This window comes from Prunus dulcis, chromosome 1 (genome assembly GCF_902201215.1).
Source record: "Prunus dulcis chromosome 1, ALMONDv2, whole genome shotgun sequence".
NCBI classification, from domain to species: Eukaryota; Viridiplantae; Streptophyta; class Magnoliopsida; order Rosales; family Rosaceae; genus Prunus; species Prunus dulcis.
Window position 1 is genome coordinate 39,418,940 of NC_047650.1, and position 18,763 is coordinate 39,437,702.

The following is an 18,763-nucleotide window of genomic DNA, read 5'->3' on the forward strand; positions in this document are numbered from 1 at the left end:
AAAAAAAAAAAAAAAAAGTTCAACATAGTCGACTAGGAGTTTCATTAAACAAAAACAAAAGTTGATTTATATTTCTTCTTATAATTAGATATTAAGATTTTTTTTTTACTTTAAATGTTAACTTTTTTTTTACAAACTTCTGTATAATAGAGGAAAATCCATGCCAAATGTCATGCCTAGTTAAGAATTTATGTAATTAAGAGATCCAGCTTTTATGATGGGTTTTGTGTTCCCTCATTTTCTTCCTATCTAGTTCTTTTGGACTGGTTTTTCTGAATCTTTTATATTGTAGAGATAGAGTTGCTAGATCTAAATGGATATTTCATTATTGGATGATGTGAGATTATGTGGAATGTTGAAGGTGTTGACTGGGTGAGTGTTGAGCAGTAATGCCTTTTGACTTTTAGTGCTTATGGTTTCATGTTCAACTAGAATATGTTGTTCTCATGATCTCTCTTATGCACTAATGCTGCAAGGACTCTTCTTGATCATCTATCTATTAACTCTCAGTGAGTTGGGCTTCATCTGTAATATTTGTCCCTCACAGTCATGTTGGATTTATTTTTCCAGATTTGTTGTAAACAAAAACCTCCATTTTGGAGTGTGTTCTTCTTTTACATTCCTTGTTTTTGCCCTTATATTAATGAAATTATGTTTGTTCTAAAAATAAATAAAAAATATATGTCATATCTAGTTCGGGTCTATTTTGTGCTCATGTCATATCATACCTATTAGGCTAAAAACTTCGACCCAACCTAATCCATGGACTTTGCCATGGCACAATACGTTCAACACCTCTATTAGACAAGTAGAGGCCGTTGCAAAACAAGTAGAATTTTAAAAATGATTAATTTTACTTTACCATTGTTTATATTAGAATTTAGCTGTCATGACCGCTTTTAAACCTGCCAATATTATACACAACTCATTAAAAACATGGGTTTTATTTAAATTTTTTAATTGTTTGTGATTATAGTCATGGGTGCTACTTCAAACTTGTTCTTTTTCTCATTAACTTTTTATATATATCTCAAGTCTCATATATTTGTGTGTAAATATTTAAGACATTTTATCAATAATTTTAGCTTTTGTTTGGAACTTTGACAAATGTTTATTATTGATCTTTTTTAGGTATGTATGGCTGAAAGATGTTTTATTTAGTGATTTCAATTTTATTTTTATTATTGTCTAATACGACGTGTTTTTATCTATATATATAAAACAAAAGGCAGAGAATGGTGAAACATTCAAAATACCAGAAAATGCCCTTGGTTAATGCAAACATTACAAATTGAAATTATTAATTAAATGAGGATAATATGGTAAATTCATAATTTTTCGTATTAAAAAAATTAAAAATAAAAGAAAATTCAGATAATGGATCATATTTTTATGGAACACAACTATCCATTATCTTTTTTAATTCTAAAATAAATTTAATTTTTTTTTAAAAAGCCTCTTGCAGGCGCGGAAGCGCGTGCAGAGAGGCTAGTTTAACACTATATTAAGAAATATAGTTTATTTTCTAAATAAGTCATGTAAGTTAAAATGGGTGAAACATGTCATGTAGGTTAAAACGAGTAATTATTCTTTTTATTTTAAATACAATTAATAGTGTAAACTACAAAGGATATGAGAAATTTGTTCACACAAACTACCATGATGAAAAAAAGCAACCCACTATTCTTAACGAGTGAAATAAATCATATCATATTATTCGTTATTTTAACTGATTGTGTTCGTGTCAACTGTTTAAAAAACAATCATGAATACAAAAAACCTGACTTATTAAGTTAATGCTGGAAAGTTTTGTCAACTATTATTGAACTTACGTTGTAAATCTCTTTTTGATGTAAGTGGGGGAATATATAATATTTGCTTAAGTACATATTAACTGAAAGTAGATTGGTTTAGTCCAAGTATACTACTAATTTCAGACATAAACCCAACCAATTAATATAACATTGATACATTACAATGTCCAAACCCAACCAAATTAGACAAGATAAGGGTTCGCAATCCGTACCAAATAACATGTCCCCATCGATAAAGCATGAAATAGTATTCTACATTATTCAGGCTCACGGCTCCCACGTGTCGCCTGGCGCCCATGTGAAATGACATATCACATCACATGCGTCAAAAGCTCACTGCCAGTCTTTCCCAAAGTAAAACACGCAGCTGCCCCCAAATCCCCGTGTCGTCAAAGTCGCACCAAATTCCACCGCCCGATTTCATCGCCTCGCACGCAGCCGCACCCTAGTACCGCCCGCACCAGATCACCCCACTCCACACTCCCATCCCAATTAGACTCGGATTCTGAAACCTGTCGTATAAAAAGCGGACACGTCGGCACAGGTAAAAAGGCGCAAAAGACTAAAACCCCAAACCTTTGGCGTCAATTCTTATATATTGTTTTCTTTACCGTGATAAAATTCGTCCCTGTTTCCTCATCAAATCTTGTAATCGGAAATTTCTAGGGTTTCTGTTTCGATCAATCTCTCTCTCACAGTCCAGGGTTCGCTGATACTCGTTGACCAACGACGCTGACTGTTTATGGGTTTCGCTCTGATCTCTTTCGTCAGCTCTGAAATGTGAATGTATTGGGTGAGTTCAAAGGTTCTTTCTTTTCCCAATTTTTAAAAGTTTTTCGCTTCTTTTCTCGGTCGTATTCACTGATTCAATCCTAGTGATGGGTTTGGGTTTTTGATTTATTTTCCGAGATTTTGAAAGAAAAAGAAAATTGTTTTTCTGCTTTGTTTAATTCAATGTCGTTTCTTTAATTTACTGGGTATAATGTAGTTGTGCAGTTTTCCGAGTCAAATTGTTCGTCTGTTTTCACTCGAAATTCCGTTGTAAAATAAAGGAACTCTTTTGTTCTTGATTTTTTTTTTCTTTTCTGGGAAACAAAAAGAAAAGGCGTATTTAATTGATTACACTGAATTTTGTTTTGAGAAAAAAATAATTTTTTGTTATATAGGAACAACAGAACCCAGAAGTGTGAATTGCAATTTCAATGTACTGATAGTGTGCTTCTGGGTAAAAGTAGTGTTTACTCTGACTTGATGAGGAAGAAGAGGAAAGGTGGCGAGGCTGACCCATGCCTAGATCTACCGGAAGATGTGACATCAAAGGCGTGCAATTCAAGATCATCGATCCTTACATCACATTATTCACTAGAGGATTATACAAGGTTGAAGAAGCGGTGCAAAGAAGATGATGATGATGATGATGGAGGCACTGAACCTGTGGTGTCGCATAAAAGTAGGCTTGCAGGCATTGCCACTGCTCCGCCATGTGGGACTTCGTCTTTGGTTGCTCCAGGAAGAGGTATCAAGAGGAAGATAGGGTGTATAGATGTTGCTACCCAGATGGGTAGGAAGAATAAGATTGAGGAAGATTATGTTTCAGGTGAAACGCTTGGCCATGGAAAGTTTGGGTCGGTTTGGTTGTGTCAGTCCCGGATTAGTGGTGCTGAGTATGCATGTAAGACTCTGAAAAAAGGGGAGGAGACGGTTCATAGGGAGGTGGAGATAATGCAGCATTTGTCTGGTCATCCGGGGGTTGTGACATTGCAGGCTGTGTATGAGGAGTCAAATTGTTTTCATCTTGTGATGGAGTTGTGCTCTGGAGGGCGCCTGATTGATCAGATGGTTCAGGAGGTTCAGTATTCAGAGCACCGGGCTGCCAATATATTCAAGGAAGTGATGCTAGTTATCAAGTATTGTCATGATATGGGGGTTGTACACAGAGACATAAAGCCTGAGAACATTCTTCTCACAAAAGCAGGAAAGATAAAGCTTGCAGATTTTGGGCTGGCCATGAGAATATCAAATGGTGAGCACCTTACCTCTTCTTTCAAGGATTTTATCTACATTTTTAGTATATGTTTTTTTTCCCGACAGTAGGGGATCTTGAGTTTGAAGAAAGTATTTTAAAGGCTTTTTCATACCATCAACAACTATCACAAGCACAGATTGTAGGGGTGTGAGGAAAGGTCGCAGTATGATCTCCATGGAAGAGTAAAAATAAATAAATCCAGCATTCTTTGTAAGATAGCTTTTAAGTTGCATTTAGCATAAGGCATAATGACTATATTAAACCATGACATCCATCCTTCCTGAGGATAAACTCAACTACAATCTCTATGTAAGAAGTATTTGTTCAGATTTCTCTATGGCTATAGTTGAGCTTCCCATATTAGTCTTGAGCATCTATATGCAAGATCCTAAACTGCTTGGGTCAGCCGTATGGCTGTATCACGGAAGACTAAGAAACTGTGTCAGACTTTTTAAGTTCTGATGCTCTTAAGATGAGTTCGTATCTTCTTCCGAGGTTAGACTGTTTGAGGGATGTTTTGATTATAACCATAGATACTGTCAATTCTATGCAGGAAATATGTTCTGGCATTATTATTATCCTTTGGCTGGGTGTCTGGGTCCATCATTATGAAATTGATAGTGTTCAGAGTTCTGTTTTAGATTGCATTTCTGAAGTTAGTTTATATTAAACCTTTAAGCTTATGTACCTCGAATGCAACATTGACATCGTAACATGTTCTCTCTGTTTGGTTCTTCCACCCAGGTGAACATTATATCTGTCATCTGTCATCATTTTATTGGGATTCCCTTTCAATTTTTTATTTATAAATTTATTAACAAGATGTGCTGATATATATGATTTTACGATTCCTGGCTTCATTCCATGATTTCTGTTGATACTGCATTCTGTGCTGTCGAGAACGTTTAGTATATTCTGTCTCTTTTTTCTTTAAATTTGAGGTACTTAAAATTATTAAACCTAACTGCACTGCGCTTGTAACTTCTGTTTTTTTTTTTTTTTCCGTCAAATTTCTGTGTGATGTGATATGGAGTTTGATAGTGATAAGTGGGGAGAACATGTCTCTATTGTCAAAAAATTTAATGAACATTATGTGTATTTAGTTGTAGACAAGATTGTAATTTTTATTGCAATTTTTGTAAGCTGTTGGCATATTTCTGGAAGTGTTAATCATACTTTTTATTCCTCTCTTTTATATGGATTAGTTAAGTGAAAGGTTTTCTCATGCTTACTGCAGGGCAAAATCTGACTGGTTTGGCTGGAAGTCCGGCTTATGTTGCACCAGATGTTTTGTTAGGAAAGTATTCTGAGAAGGTGGATATCTGGAGTGCTGGTGTCCTCCTACACGCGCTCTTGGTTGGTGTCCTTCCATTTCAAGGAGACTCCTTAGAAGCAGTTTTTGAAGCAATCAAGACTGTGAAGCTTGATTTCCATACGGGGATATGGGAATCAATTTCGAAGCCTGCGCGGGATCTTATTGGGAGAATGCTGACAAGGGATGTTTCAGTACGGATCACAGCAGATGAAGTATTGAGTAAGTTTCTGGTTCTGTCAAATATGGGAATTTTTAAGCATATGCACCCCCTTTTATTAGGTATATGCAATCCATTCTCCTTTTTGGAAAAACTTACATTTTCTTTCTCTGGGATTAGGCTTATTTGAGAGGTCTTTTGTGTCAAGGGGAAAGTACGACTAAAGGTTTACTTCAATAACTTGTCATACATTTTCTCCAATTAAGATGCTTTTGCTTATATACGTGTCAGCTAATATGTTTTTAAAATGTCTAAAGATGCCTTTCTTTCCACCCCTATTTTGTCACAGCCACACAAATTGTTGGTTGATCAACTACCGTTGGACTTTTGAAATTTTGAGGGAACGACTACCTAGCCCAAAATGTTAATTAACCCTTGATTACTGAACGTTCTTTGCTTTGCCGCCCTTGTTTCCTTGTATTTCTTGACATTGTCACAAAGTGTGTGCATGCTCCTTCCAACCAATTTCTGCATTTTAGTATTGGTTTTTCTGATGATCATTGAACTAAGGATTTCTTTTGCAAGTTTTATAGCTCCAAGCAACTGACATTTATTTGGCGTTTTAACAGGGCATCCATGGATATTGTTTTATACTGAGCGAACACTAAAGGCACTTCCCATTAAATCAAGATTGAAGAACCAAGCGGGAGCGCCTTGCCCCCAACTTGCCATTCCACCCAGACTAAAAGCATGTCTAAACAAGTCAGTAGATGGCTCTCTCAGTGAAACTTCAGGTCCTCTTTCGTCATCTGATAGTTGCAAGTCAGAAGAAGACCAGGATGATTGTGGTTTAGTGGATGCACTTGCCACTGCAGTTTCGCACGTGAGAATTTCCGAGCCAAAAAGGAGCCGACTATGTGGTCCCAAAGGTCGTCCAATTGAGCAGCAGTGTTCATCTAACATGAAAGCTAACAACCTCTGTAAAGCATTTTGATCCTGCTGACAAACTGACACCATCGATATCTCCATTATCTCACTCCTCTTTTAAGCTGGGGAATTGAAAATAACCTGCCCTGGTGATTTTCAGTGAGCAAAAGATAACAAGTTGACATATACCGGACCAAGACGGTAATTTGGGTTGTCATTTTAGCATTGTCTGTGAAATCATCCCTCTTCAACTCATTCTTTCTCTCTCCTTCATATTTCCTTACTTTAATCTAATAATAATTGTAAACTGATGAACTGAGAGAATCCATTGTACAGAATGTGTAAATAGAATGCCGCACTGTATTATGATATGTTTTCTGTGTCACTTGTATCATTGATAAATATAGTGTTGGTATAATTTTCTGAAGCAGGATTGGTTATATTGTTATTAGGTCTTTCCATCCCCTTTCCATCTTGCAATTCAACAGTCTTTTGGCCTTTCGGTTGCTGGATGTTTGACTGATAGAGTTTGGAGTAAATCAACTCTAAATTCTTTGTAATAGTGATGCCATATGTAACAATGAGGGAACCGAAATATATAAATTTCGTTCCCATTCTTTAATTTAAGCACATGATGTATGCTTCTCTGCCGTTGACCTAAACAGTATAATCTTTGTTCAACATTGGCTTGAAAAAATTAATTGGAAGTGAGCATGTTTTCAAAATGCTCACTTCCAATTAATTTTTTCATTCAAAATGCTCACTTCCAATTAATTTTTTCAACTTTGATAACATGGTTGGTCTTCATTTAGACTCTAAACTTTAGGTTTTTCGTCCTAGACTAGTTAATCTAGACTTTAGGTTTAATACTTAAAATTGCACTTAATTCATTTTTGGTTGCGGCAGGTTTGATTGGATTGTTTTTAGGCCTCTCCAACCCCTTTTCCTCTTGCAACTCAACTGTGTTCTGTTGTTACTGTAATGGCTCTTCGGTTGCTGGATGTTTGACCGATGAAAGCTAGAAAAATTCTAGTCTAACATGTTTTCGTAAAAGTGATGCGATAGATAAACAACAATGGGAAAACCATAATACATATATTTCGTTCCCATCCATTAATATGAAGCACATTATGCTGCTCTGCCGTTGACCTAAACAGCATATTGACAATAATTTGTTGGTTTCCTTAATATTCGAGGTCAAAGGTGAAATCTCTATACAAAGCTTTCGAGGTCTGGCAATGCCTGCCACAACCTGAAATTCTGGTACAGCTGCTGCTGTTGGTTTCCTTAATAATTTGTTGCTAATTAACGCTGCTGGTCTGCCTTGACTATGTTTGCTCAACGAGAACTTCAAAATCTTCCTCGTATACTAAATGGAACCCACACTCGATCACTTCCATCGTTGAGCCAATGAATCCAAATGAAGCTTCAATATTAGAGTAAATATCCTCACACCAAAAATAGAAATAGCATTCATGAGGTGGGAGATAGCATAACCAAAGATGGTTCGACATAGCAGGAAGAAGGGATTCCAATGCATAATTCACTGACGGAGTCCCGACTTCTCCATTGATGCTCAGTTTGCACAAAAAATTATCAAGATCTTCTTCTGAGCCATACAGCTGGTGTTCAGGGACAGCGAAAACAACACACAGCGCAAATCCGATCCACTAGCTTATGATCAGTAAGCCAACCCGGATCCAGCTCTGCACTGACTGATGGAGACCCCACACTTTTATGATTCACCCACTCTGGAATTTCATTCCCAGGAACAACAAATTCACACCTTGACCTAGGTGGGAATAAAATCCACATTCATGCAGCCTTGCTTCTCCACATGTTGGAAAAGGGTATGTTTAATCATGTCTAAAGGAGATGTTTCCAGTGAACTACAATTATAAGCGTAAAAATAGCGGACCAAGTGGAAGCCCTTGCAATGTTTGAAGCCTGTTGCAATCATGCACGTCAAGAGATACAAGCCCAGAAAGTTGACGGATGCTCCAGAGGAGGTTAACAAGGGGATTTCTACTTAAATCTAAATGTGTTAATGAGGAAAGGAAGCCGACGCCATGGGGAATTGCTTCGTCCAATATTATTAAGATCTTCTTCTGAGCCATACATCTGGTGTTCAGGGACAGCAAAAACTAAAGGATAATTGACTGTCCACGTTATCAAACATTCCATACAACTCAAAAGCTCTCTTGATATAGGATTTAATATTCTGATCCTTCTATATAAAAACAATCTCGTTGTAACCATTTGAAATCATTGAATTGAATAAGAAGGCATTTTCGAGAAATTCTTCATGGTATCAAGAGCTTAAGACTTACTGTCTCTTCTTCATTATTAATTTTTTTTTTTTTTTCTCTCTGCTTCCAGTCATGGCTTCTTCGACCTCTACTACAGCTGCTCCTCTCTCTGATTCTTCTTTGTTTCCAATTTCATTTCTGTGAAGCTTGACCGCAAAAACTATTCATGTTGGCTTGCTCAGATTGTTCCGGTCAAGCTTCACAGAAATGAAATTGGAAACACTTGAGAAAGAAGAATCAGAGAGAGGAGCAGCTGTAGTAGAAGTCGAAGAAGCCGTGATAGGAAGCAGAGAGAAAAATAATAATAATGAAGAAGAGACAGTAAGTCTTAATCTCTTGAAAGGCGCCTTTCTCCAGAGCTGGATCCGGATCAACCTCATGCAACCTTTCACAACCTTCAAGAATCAGATGCACAAGGAATGGAATACTTCTGAAGTCTGGGGTCTTGACAAGACTCAAAGAGTAACGGAGATCAATCCTTTTCAAATTGTGTAACGGCTGACATTAAGTGAAAACGTAGCAAAATTAGCTTTCATATAATTCAAAAAGTACTATAGGTAAGAAAGATGAATAAGAGAGAAGATACCTTTACTTCCCTCCAAAGATATTCAAGGTCACTATGACACATGCTAAGTTCTCGTAGATGCTCATGCTCGGGATAGAAAGATGATGGGAAAGATTTTAGGGAAAATTCAGACCATTCAAGAATCCGTAGACTATTGGGAAGATATTCGAGCCCGTTGGAGAGGTCCACACCCATTAGCTTAAGGTATCTGAGTTTGTTCATCTTTGAAAAGGATTTAGAGTTCACGTGGACAACTCCTAGGTATTCGACGTCCACCATTATACCTTCAATTGTTTCTGTTCCCTAATCAACATGAATATATAAATGTGAAGCTCATAACATAAGAGAAAAGTGTTATATGATATACTAGCCAATAGCAATTAAACTCATTCTTGTACTAAATTCTCTTACTGTATTTTGGCACAAGACATAATTGACTTCTTTACGGTTCCACAACCTGTTACGCCTGCCTGGCTCATCAGGAGATTCTCGGCGGACAACTTCCTGACCCTTTTCTTGGAGCAAATCATGCATCCGTAGAAACCCATATGAATCAATACCTAGAAGAGCTTTCTCAACAAGGATATCTATTCCAATATCTGCATAAAAACCGCAACCGTCCAGTGCTTCTCTTGCATGATCTTTGTGTCTCATGTTAAAGAAGCATGCAATGTCTAGAAAAAAATTCCTCTCATTATATTCTAGATCATCATAACTTATTTTAAGTTTCTCCAAAATATCCGAATTACCAACTTCAAAGTATGGAGTAATTAAGGCATCCAATCTCACCAACCAGAGTGCAACTGCAGCTGTCGTTTGGGGCATACATGCAAAGGACGCAGTCAGTTCTTCACTAAACTTACAAGAACCTTGCACTATATTGCACTCATATAATCAGTTCTTTAATAAAAAGAGTGTAGCCGCGCGGCAATGCAACGGTTTTTTATTATTAAAACTAGTATAGCCCGGCGGGCTATACTAGTTTTGAGTTTTGACATGTACGGGCGCCTGGCTCCAGGTGGGGGCTCTTTTTTTATAGTATAGCCGTGCGGCTATACTCTGGGGTTTTTTTTAAAAAAAAAATAAAAAAGAGTATATTTTTATTTAAAAAAGGTAGTATAGCCGCGCGGCTTTACGGTGGTCCTTTTTTATAAATATTTTTTATAAACAGTATAGTCGCACGACTTGACTTCACCGTTAGCAAAACCCATGTCAACAGAAAAATCTCTAGCATCAGGGTTGGTTTTTCTTTAATTAGAAATCTCTAGCATATGGTTTTTATCATATAAAAAAATAGTATAGTCGAAGGACTATACTGTTGTTGACACGTGGCAGCATGGCGCTAGGCGACAGGCCGTCCTTATCTTAGTATAGCCGCGCTACTCGTGGTTTTTAATAAAAAGAGTATAGCCGGGCGACTATACTATTTTGACACGTGGTGAAATGGGCGCTAGGCGACAGGCCGGTCCTTCTTTTATATAAATTTTTTGTAAAATAAAAAGAGTATAGCCGGACGGCTATACTACGGTTTTTAGTTTAAAAAATTGTATAGCCGACCGCTATACGATTTTTGACACGTCGGCTATACTACGGTTTTTTAACGGCTATACTTTGGATTTTTTTTATTATAAAAAGAGTATAGCCGGGCGGCTTTATAGGTGTCGTTTTTATATAAGTCCAAAATTCTTAGCCGTTATTGGGTTTAGTCCACACCTTTTTTGCTGTAGATTTGGGTCCATTGACTTTTATTAATTTTTTCATGTGTCAAATTTACCCTTTAAGATAAATAAGGAAAGAACAGTAATTGAAAATCCAAATTAATGTATCGATTCTTTCCTTCTAAATAGATTTTGGATTTTAAATTTGGAATCCTTCTATTGACGTCATGACATAAAAGAAGTTCATATAAAACAATGAAAGTAGAAGAATTATTGATGATATCTTCCGAACAAATATTTACATGACTACTAGGTAAATATGATATAATATACCTGATTCTTAGGTAAATATAAGATAATGTACCTACTAGGTAAATATAACATAATGTACCTAAAGACTAGGTAAATATAAAATAATGTACCTAATTACTAGGTAAATATAACATAATATACCTAACACATAAGTAGTATACTCTACTATACCTGATAAACATGTAGATTTTAGATAAAATGTGTGTGGATTTGAGTGATACAACCAATAATCGTAAAACGCCACAACAAATACATGAAAAAAATAGGAAAAATTGGAAGATAATTGACTATCAAAAAACAAAGGAATCAAAAATGATGTTGGGGGAAAACACAAAACCCACATGTGTTAATGGTTAATTGTATCTTAATTAAAGATATTAGGTGGGAATTAACTTTCCAGCAACCAAAGTTATGAAGAAAAAAAAGTGAGCAAAACAAAATAAAACGTAAAACAATGAGAGTATATTAGTGAGGAATTGTATTTTCAAATATGAATACATTTGAAGCTCAATGTGAAAATATATTTGAAGCCATTGAATTACTTTAATTAAGGTCTTGAAGGGCTTAATGAATACATTTAGAGACCTCGACGGTTACGTATTATACATGTACGTACATGTTTTTCATGTTTAACACACGTATACACTCACATATTATTGAATAAAAATAATATATATTTAAAAAATACAGTGTAGTGGCCGAACTTTTAAGTTGTAATGTGCCAAGATATTGCCGAATCAAACACATACGTATTTAATTCGCATTTTTTTCCCTTCCGTATTTCACTAACTATGAATGAATGTGAGAGCTTACTTGTTCTAACAAAAATGCAAGATATATATTAAGTAATATCATTTATGAAGTCAATTAAAATATTTGATACCAATCATTCACTAGATAAATAATAGTTAGAACATAATTAATAATTCAAGTAATTAAATCAGGCCAAGATATTGTTTAATCACTAAAAATAACCTTTTTTTAAAAAAACATTATTGACCCTTTTTAAAATATAAAAATAGTATAGCCGTACGGCTATACTCGCTTTTAACCTTTCTTTTTTCAAATTTTAAAAACAGTACAGCCGCATGGTTTGACACGTGGCGCCTAGGTGCTGGCTGGATCCCTATTATGTATATAAATCGTATAGCCGCCCGGCTATACTAGATTTTTTAAATGTTTTCTAAAAATAATATAGCCGCGCGGCTATACTCGCTTTTAACCCTTTTTTTTTTTTTTTTAAATGTTCAAAACAGTACAGCCGCATGGTTTGACACGTGGCGCCTAGGTGCTGGCGGGATCCCTATTATGTATATAAATAGTACAGCCCGGCTATACTAGATTTTTAAAATTTTTTTTAAAAATAGTATAGCCGCGCGGCTATACTCGCTTTTAAACCTTTTTTTTTAATTTAAAAATGTTCAGAACAGTACAGCCGCATGGTTTGACACGTGGCGCCTAGGTGTTGGCTGGATCCCTATTATGTATACAAATCGTATAGCCGCCCGGCTATACTAGATTTTTAAAATGTTTTTTAAAACTAGTATAGCCGCGCGGCTATACTCGCTTTTAACCCCTTTTTTTTAAAAAAAAAAATGTTCAGAACAGTACCGCCGCATGGTTTGACACGTGGCGCCTAGGAGCTGGCTGGATCCCTATTATGTATATAAATAGTAGGGAGATTCACTATTATACCCAATATGGGGGCCCAAATTATAAAAATACCCTATATAAAATGGACTTTAGAAACACACCAAAAACCCATTTATAACATAACAAAAAAGCTTTTAACTTCTTATAAATTACAAAACTGCCATCCATTTCTTAAAACAAGCCCAACCCCAAAATATCATAAAAATACCCAAAGCACTCAATAGGGCATCAAAGTAATTTAATAATTAATATTAAATTCAATAAGGCTAGCTATCATTTTTTGGGTTTTTTTTGGGTTTGTTTATAGGAATTCAATTGTGTAGGGTTTATTTATAATATTAGTGCTAGAAATGGGTATATCACTAAATATCTCTAAATGGTATGGCCGCCCAGCTATACTAGATTTTTTAAATGTTTTTTAAAAATAGTATAGCTAAGCGGCTGTACTCGCTTTTAACCCTTTTTTTTTTTTTTTTAAATAAATGTTCAGAACAGTGCAGCCGCATGGTTTGACACGTGGCGCCTAGGAGCTGGCTGGATCCCTAGTATGTATATAAATAGTATAGCCGCTCGGCTATACTAGATTTTCTTAAATTTTTTTTAGAAATAGTATAGCCGCGCGGCTGTACCTTGCCAACCTGGCGAATTTTGAAAATATAGAAACAGTTTCTTTACTTTTGAATTTTTTTGCCAACTTCTTTAATTTCATATATGTAATTAATTTATATCTTAGCCTTTTTGAATTACTTTTATTAGTAAGTACTTGAAGTTCAATGTGAAAATATATTTGAAGCCCTTGAATTACTTTAATTAAGGTCTTGAAGGGCTTAATGAATACATTTAGAGACCTCGAAGGTTACGTATTATACATGTACGTACGTGTTTTTCATGTTTAACACACGTATACACTCACATATTATTGAATAAAAATAATATATATTTAAAAAATACAGTATAGTGCCCGAACCTTTAAGTTGTAATGTGCCAAGATATTGCCGAATCAAACACATACGTATTTAATTCGCATTTTTTTCCCTTCCGTATTTCACTAACTATGAATGAATGTGAGAGCTTACTTGTTCTAACAAAAATGCAAGATATATATTAAGTAATATCATTTATGAAGTCAATTAAAATATTTGATACCAATCATTCACTAGATAAATAATAGTTAGAACATAATTAATAATTCAAGTAATTAAATCAGGCCAAGATATTGTTTAATTACTAAAAATAACCTTTTAAGAAAAAAACATTATTGACCCTTTTTAAAATATAAAAATAGTATAGCCGCACGGCTATACTCGCTTTTAACCTTTCTTTTTTGAAATTTTAAAAACAGTACAGCCGCATGGTTTGACACGTGGCGCCTAGGTGCTGGCTGGATCCCTATTATGTATATAAATAGTATAGCCGCCCGGCTATACTAGATTTTTAAAATGTTTTCTAAAAATAGTATCGCCGCGCTGCTATACTCGCTTTTAACCCTTTTTTTAAAAAAATGTTCAGAACAGTACTGCCGCATGGTTTGACACGTGGCGCCTAGGTGCTGGCTGGATCCTTATTATGTATATAAATCCTATAGCCGCCCGGCTATACTAGATTTTTAATTGTTTTTAAAAATAGTATAGCCGCGCCGCTATACTCGCTTTTAACCCTTTTTTTTTTTTTTTAAATGTTCAGAACAGTACAGCTGCATGGTTTGACACGTGGCGACTAGGTGCTGGCTGGATCCCTATTATGTCTATAAATAGTATAGCCGCCCGGCTATACTAGGTTTTTTAAATGTTTTTTAAAAATAGTATAGCCGCCCGGCTGTACCCGATTTTAACCCTTTTTTTTTTTAAATGTTCAGAACAGTGCAGCCGCATGGTTTGACACGTGGTGCCTAGGTGCTGGCTGGATCTCTATTATGTATATAAATAGTATAGCCGCCCGGCTATACTAGATTTTCTGAAAATTTTTTTAGAAATGGTATAGCCGCTCGGCTGTACCCTGGTAACCTAGCGAATTTTGAAAATATAAAATTAGTTTCTTTACTTTTGATTTTTTTTTTTGCCAACTTCTTTAATTTCATATATGTAATTAATTTATATCTTAGCCTTTTTGAATTACTTTAATTAGTAAGTACTTGAAGTTCAATGTGAAAATATATTTGAAGCCCTTGAATTACTTTAATTAAGGTCTTGAAGGGCTTAATGATTTCATTTAGAGACCTCGACGGTTACGTATTATACATGTACGTACGTGTTTTTCATGTTTAACACACGTATACACTCACATATTATTGAATAAAAATAATATATATTTAAAAAATACAGTATAGTGGCCGAACTTTTAAGTTGTAATGTGCCAAGATATTGCCGAATCAAACACAAGTTGCCATAGTGCAAGAATACAAAGCCACAACAGAAAGAAAGCCAACATTCATACAGGAGCATGACTGAAATATAATAGCTATTTCAAAAATTATAGGAGATGTGATTTGTTGCCTTATTTAATTATTTCAAAAATATATAGCTAATTATTATGACAAAAATAAATTTCTTACCTCATTTAATTTTTAGGGGCATGATGGGAATAACAAAGTATTTTAAAAATGAAAAAAATAATATGTAAATATCAAAAAATAAAAAAAAGAAATGTAATCATACGTGGCACAAAAGTCAAAGTACTTGTATCAACAACAAAAAATACAAGGATTGCATCCAACTTCTGTTTTCGATTTTGGAGTTATATTGAATTTTCTATAAATATTATAGCCGATCGAAAGACCAGAAAGCCATTGGAGATTCTCAAACTTCATCCAGTACGTAGTAGCTTTTACTCCTGAGTCCTAGACAGCGTAGACTCGAGAGATTTCCCAATTGATGCGGAATTATTCCAGCGAACTTTGAGTCTGAGAGGTTAAGATATCTTAAACTTTTAAGACAACTTAAGAAACTAGGAATCTGTATTCCTCCAAAATCATTGTTGCTTAGATCCAAATAGCTCAGATGCTTTAAATTTAAGTATTTACCTTGCCACCCAAAGAGTTTTCTTGATTCAAACTGTAATTCAAATACTCATCTGAATAATAATTTCCAAGGTGCAGCTCACGGAAATGGTCGGCTAGACTTCCCTTGGGTGTCAAAAATAGCTGTAGAAAAGAAACTTACTGGTCTTTTATACAGAATTGTTTTATTTTTATATGCACTGTTTAAGCACATAGCAAGAACATCCTCTCAGACAAAGCTATACGGCCACAACTAACAAAAGGGATCAGGGAAATTAGTAATTGCTTGTATATATGGCTTCCACCTTCCATTCCACCCATATAAAATCACACTATTTCCTCGCATCGTGCAAAGCCACATGGTAAAGTCAATTTGCCTGCTTGCTCAGTCACAAAGCAGAACAACTTTGTACAACAAAAATAACTTCAGTATTATAGCTCTACCTCTACCATTATTTTCAAATATGACAAAACCTACGTATATCCCTGCCTAGCCTAGCGTAATATTATACCTTGCCGTATATGTTTTGCATGACAGGGCTCTACTGCATGATCAGGCAGGCTGCAAATTTCATTAAGCCAAAAGCAATCGTAGGGCAACTCTTCTTTGGCAGGTCAATGAAAGTGATTGTACATTTGTAGCTGCATCAGTCACCAGTGCCTGCCAAGAAAGAGGAGCCCTATGACTGCTTTGCTTATTTGAAAAGTATACTTCTTCTAGTATGTATAGGTGCTTCTGCTTGTGTTTCAATGATGGCCCCGCACAAGTTATATAAGGGCTCAAAGACTTCAAGAGATGGAATAAACCAGTAAGCACAAATGGCATATCCTGAGGATTATGCTGTGAACATCCATCAAGGGCTGCTTTTCAGGGATTTTGTTGGGGCCAGGCTCATTCTGCTGCTAGATTTTTCTCCTCCTTATCCGAGCCTTGAAAGCGCTCTTTCCTAGCAAATGAGATTCTTCCACTCTCTGTGTCCATGAAAATGTGCAATGAAGTTGAAGCAGGAAAAAAGTAGATGAAAGGAGATGCCTCCCCATATTATTATAAGGGGCTGAGAAAGAAGGGCTAACAGCATATCCTAATCTTATTCGTCTTCTTTTCTTTTTTGCCTACATCTGTATATTAGTAATCTTTGTCTTGAATACAAAAGAGTCTCACTTTTATGGTGAGCCATCATTATAGGATCTCCAAATTAGTTTGACTTTAGTTAATCTGCTGCACTTTCAGTCCTTCTGTGGGTATCTCTTTCTAACCATGCCATGATTGTGCGCAATGCCTCATTCGTTAATTTGGTAATAATTTTTCAAATCTTTCTTTTGCGAACGATGTACAAAAAAATCATGACAACTAAAGAAAAATAAGGCCTACCTGAAGGACTTCATGAAGTTAGAGCAGCCCATGTGATCAAAAGTTCTGAAAGTGCTTGCAGTTGTGTTGTGTCATCATCACCTCCTTACTAGTTTCCTTCCTCATTACGCTCTTAACAAAAACTAACTAATTATTTTTAGAGCTAATTTAGATTTAATAGTAAGGCATATATTTAATCACCGGAAGGCTAATCTAGTCAAGCTGAGTACAGAAAGTTTTGCTTGAACCATACCAGATCTGATCAATTCAACACCAAATGTGATGATAGGTAAATAAACATGACATCAACTATATAGATTTTAAAATTTTACATTCCAATCTCTACAGTATTAATCAAATGTCTCAGAGACATATATTCCAGTAATCACTAATCGGCTTTATGTTTGGGAAACATAAGTGACCAGATCAATTTTTCATTTTTGATCCATGGACTAATCTGTCATGCAGAATCCTTTGTCCCATGTACCTGCACCACATGCACAAAAAAGGAAACCAAATTGCAGGTTTAATCAGCAATTTGTACAAGATTTTCGTGAAGATTATGTATATATGATATGTTTTCCAAGTATACTCAAGCATCATGACAGTAGCTTGAGGACTAGCATCCGGGGTGTGATAAAACGTTGAACCATCAATAATCCTCAGAGAATCAATACCAAGAACTCTATATCCTTTATCAACAACCCTCCCAACTTGACACCCTCCATGATAGTGCCATATGGTCTGTTGGAAATTTTGGTTTATGGATACTACTTTTCCAGCAAAGCATCACAGAAATATATATTAGAAAATTGTAATTTACATTGATATAGTAGATTAAATAATATCAATGAAATTACATCAAGATACTTATCTTTTGGGATGTAAAAGTTGGTCCATTGATACTTGAGTAGAATAATAGTTTTAGTTTGAGGCAGTAACATATATTATTAAAGCCTTAAGTTCTAGTCTCTCTGCAAAATACGTACAGTTTAGGAAATTCTTGCAACGAATCTAGATGGGAATTCTGAATTTCCACAATCATCATACCTTTGGTGAAAATAAACTATCAGATAGAAAATAGGGGGCAGAATCTTCAAAACAATAACAAAAAAGGAATCTTGGGTGGGAATCACATACAACGATTGCAAAAAATGGGCAGCCCAGCGCCTAGGCCCATTTTTCCACTGTTTAAAACTCCTACAAACTATTTCAGTTGTTCTCAATGATCCATAACTCTAATTAACAAGCACAAAATGACATACATATGGGAATCACTGACAACGATGGCGAAAAATCGGCCACCGAGCGCCTAGGCGGGCAGATTTTCCCAACATTGTTTAAAACTCCCACAAACTATTTCAGCTGTTCTCAAATGATCCATAACTCTAATTAACAAGCACAAAATGACACACATATGGGAATCACTGACAACGATTGCGAAAAATCGGCCGCCGAGCGCCTAGTCGCCGCCTAGGCGGGCAGATTTTTCCAACATTGTTTAAAACTCCCACAAACTATTTCAGCTGTTCTCAAATCACATATAACGATTGCGGAAAATGGGACGCTGTGAGCAGCCGATTTTTCCAACACTGTTTAAAACTCCCACAAACTATTTCAGCTGTTCTCAAATGATCCATAACTCTAATTAACAAGCACAAAATGACACACATATGGGAAT

The 18,763-nt window shown here is 35.5% G+C and overlaps 1 protein-coding gene across 3 annotated transcripts; it reads left to right on the top strand.

Moving 5' to 3' along the window:
* The first annotated feature begins 2,398 nt into the window (after positions 1-2,398).
* Positions 2,399-6,687, top strand: LOC117613948 (serine/threonine-protein kinase PEPKR2). Of its 3 annotated transcripts, none has more exons than XM_034342570.1 (4): positions 2,399-2,607; positions 2,981-3,837; positions 5,078-5,374; positions 5,942-6,687. In XM_034342570.1, the coding sequence occupies exons 2-4, from the start codon at positions 3,066-3,068 to the stop codon at positions 6,304-6,306; spliced, it is 1,434 nt and encodes a 477-aa protein (XP_034198461.1). In that variant the 5' UTR covers positions 2,399-2,607; positions 2,981-3,065; the 3' UTR covers positions 6,307-6,687. The 3 variants fall into 3 exon arrangements, with proteins under 3 accessions (XP_034198461.1, XP_034198463.1, XP_034198462.1); XM_034342572.1 differs by having other exon boundaries at positions 3,047-3,837; positions 5,942-6,506; XM_034342571.1 differs by having other exon boundaries at positions 3,050-3,837; positions 5,942-6,506.
* The last annotated feature ends 12,076 nt before the right edge of the window (positions 6,688-18,763 follow it).

What these genes read in the sequence shown, in the direction of transcription:
- LOC117613948 (XM_034342570.1), top strand. Translation starts at nt 3,066, where the DNA reads ATGAGGAAGAAGAGGAAAGGTGGCGAGGCTGACCCATGCCTAGATCTA. An exon ending in GGCCATGAGAATATCAAATG is followed by an intron (nt 3,838 to 5,077) that starts GTGAGCACCTTA and finishes TGCTTACTGCAG; the next exon opens with GGCAAAATCTGACTGGTTTG. An exon ending in CACAGCAGATGAAGTATTGA is followed by an intron (nt 5,375 to 5,941) that starts GTAAGTTTCTGG and finishes GCGTTTTAACAG; the next exon opens with GGCATCCATGGATATTGTTT.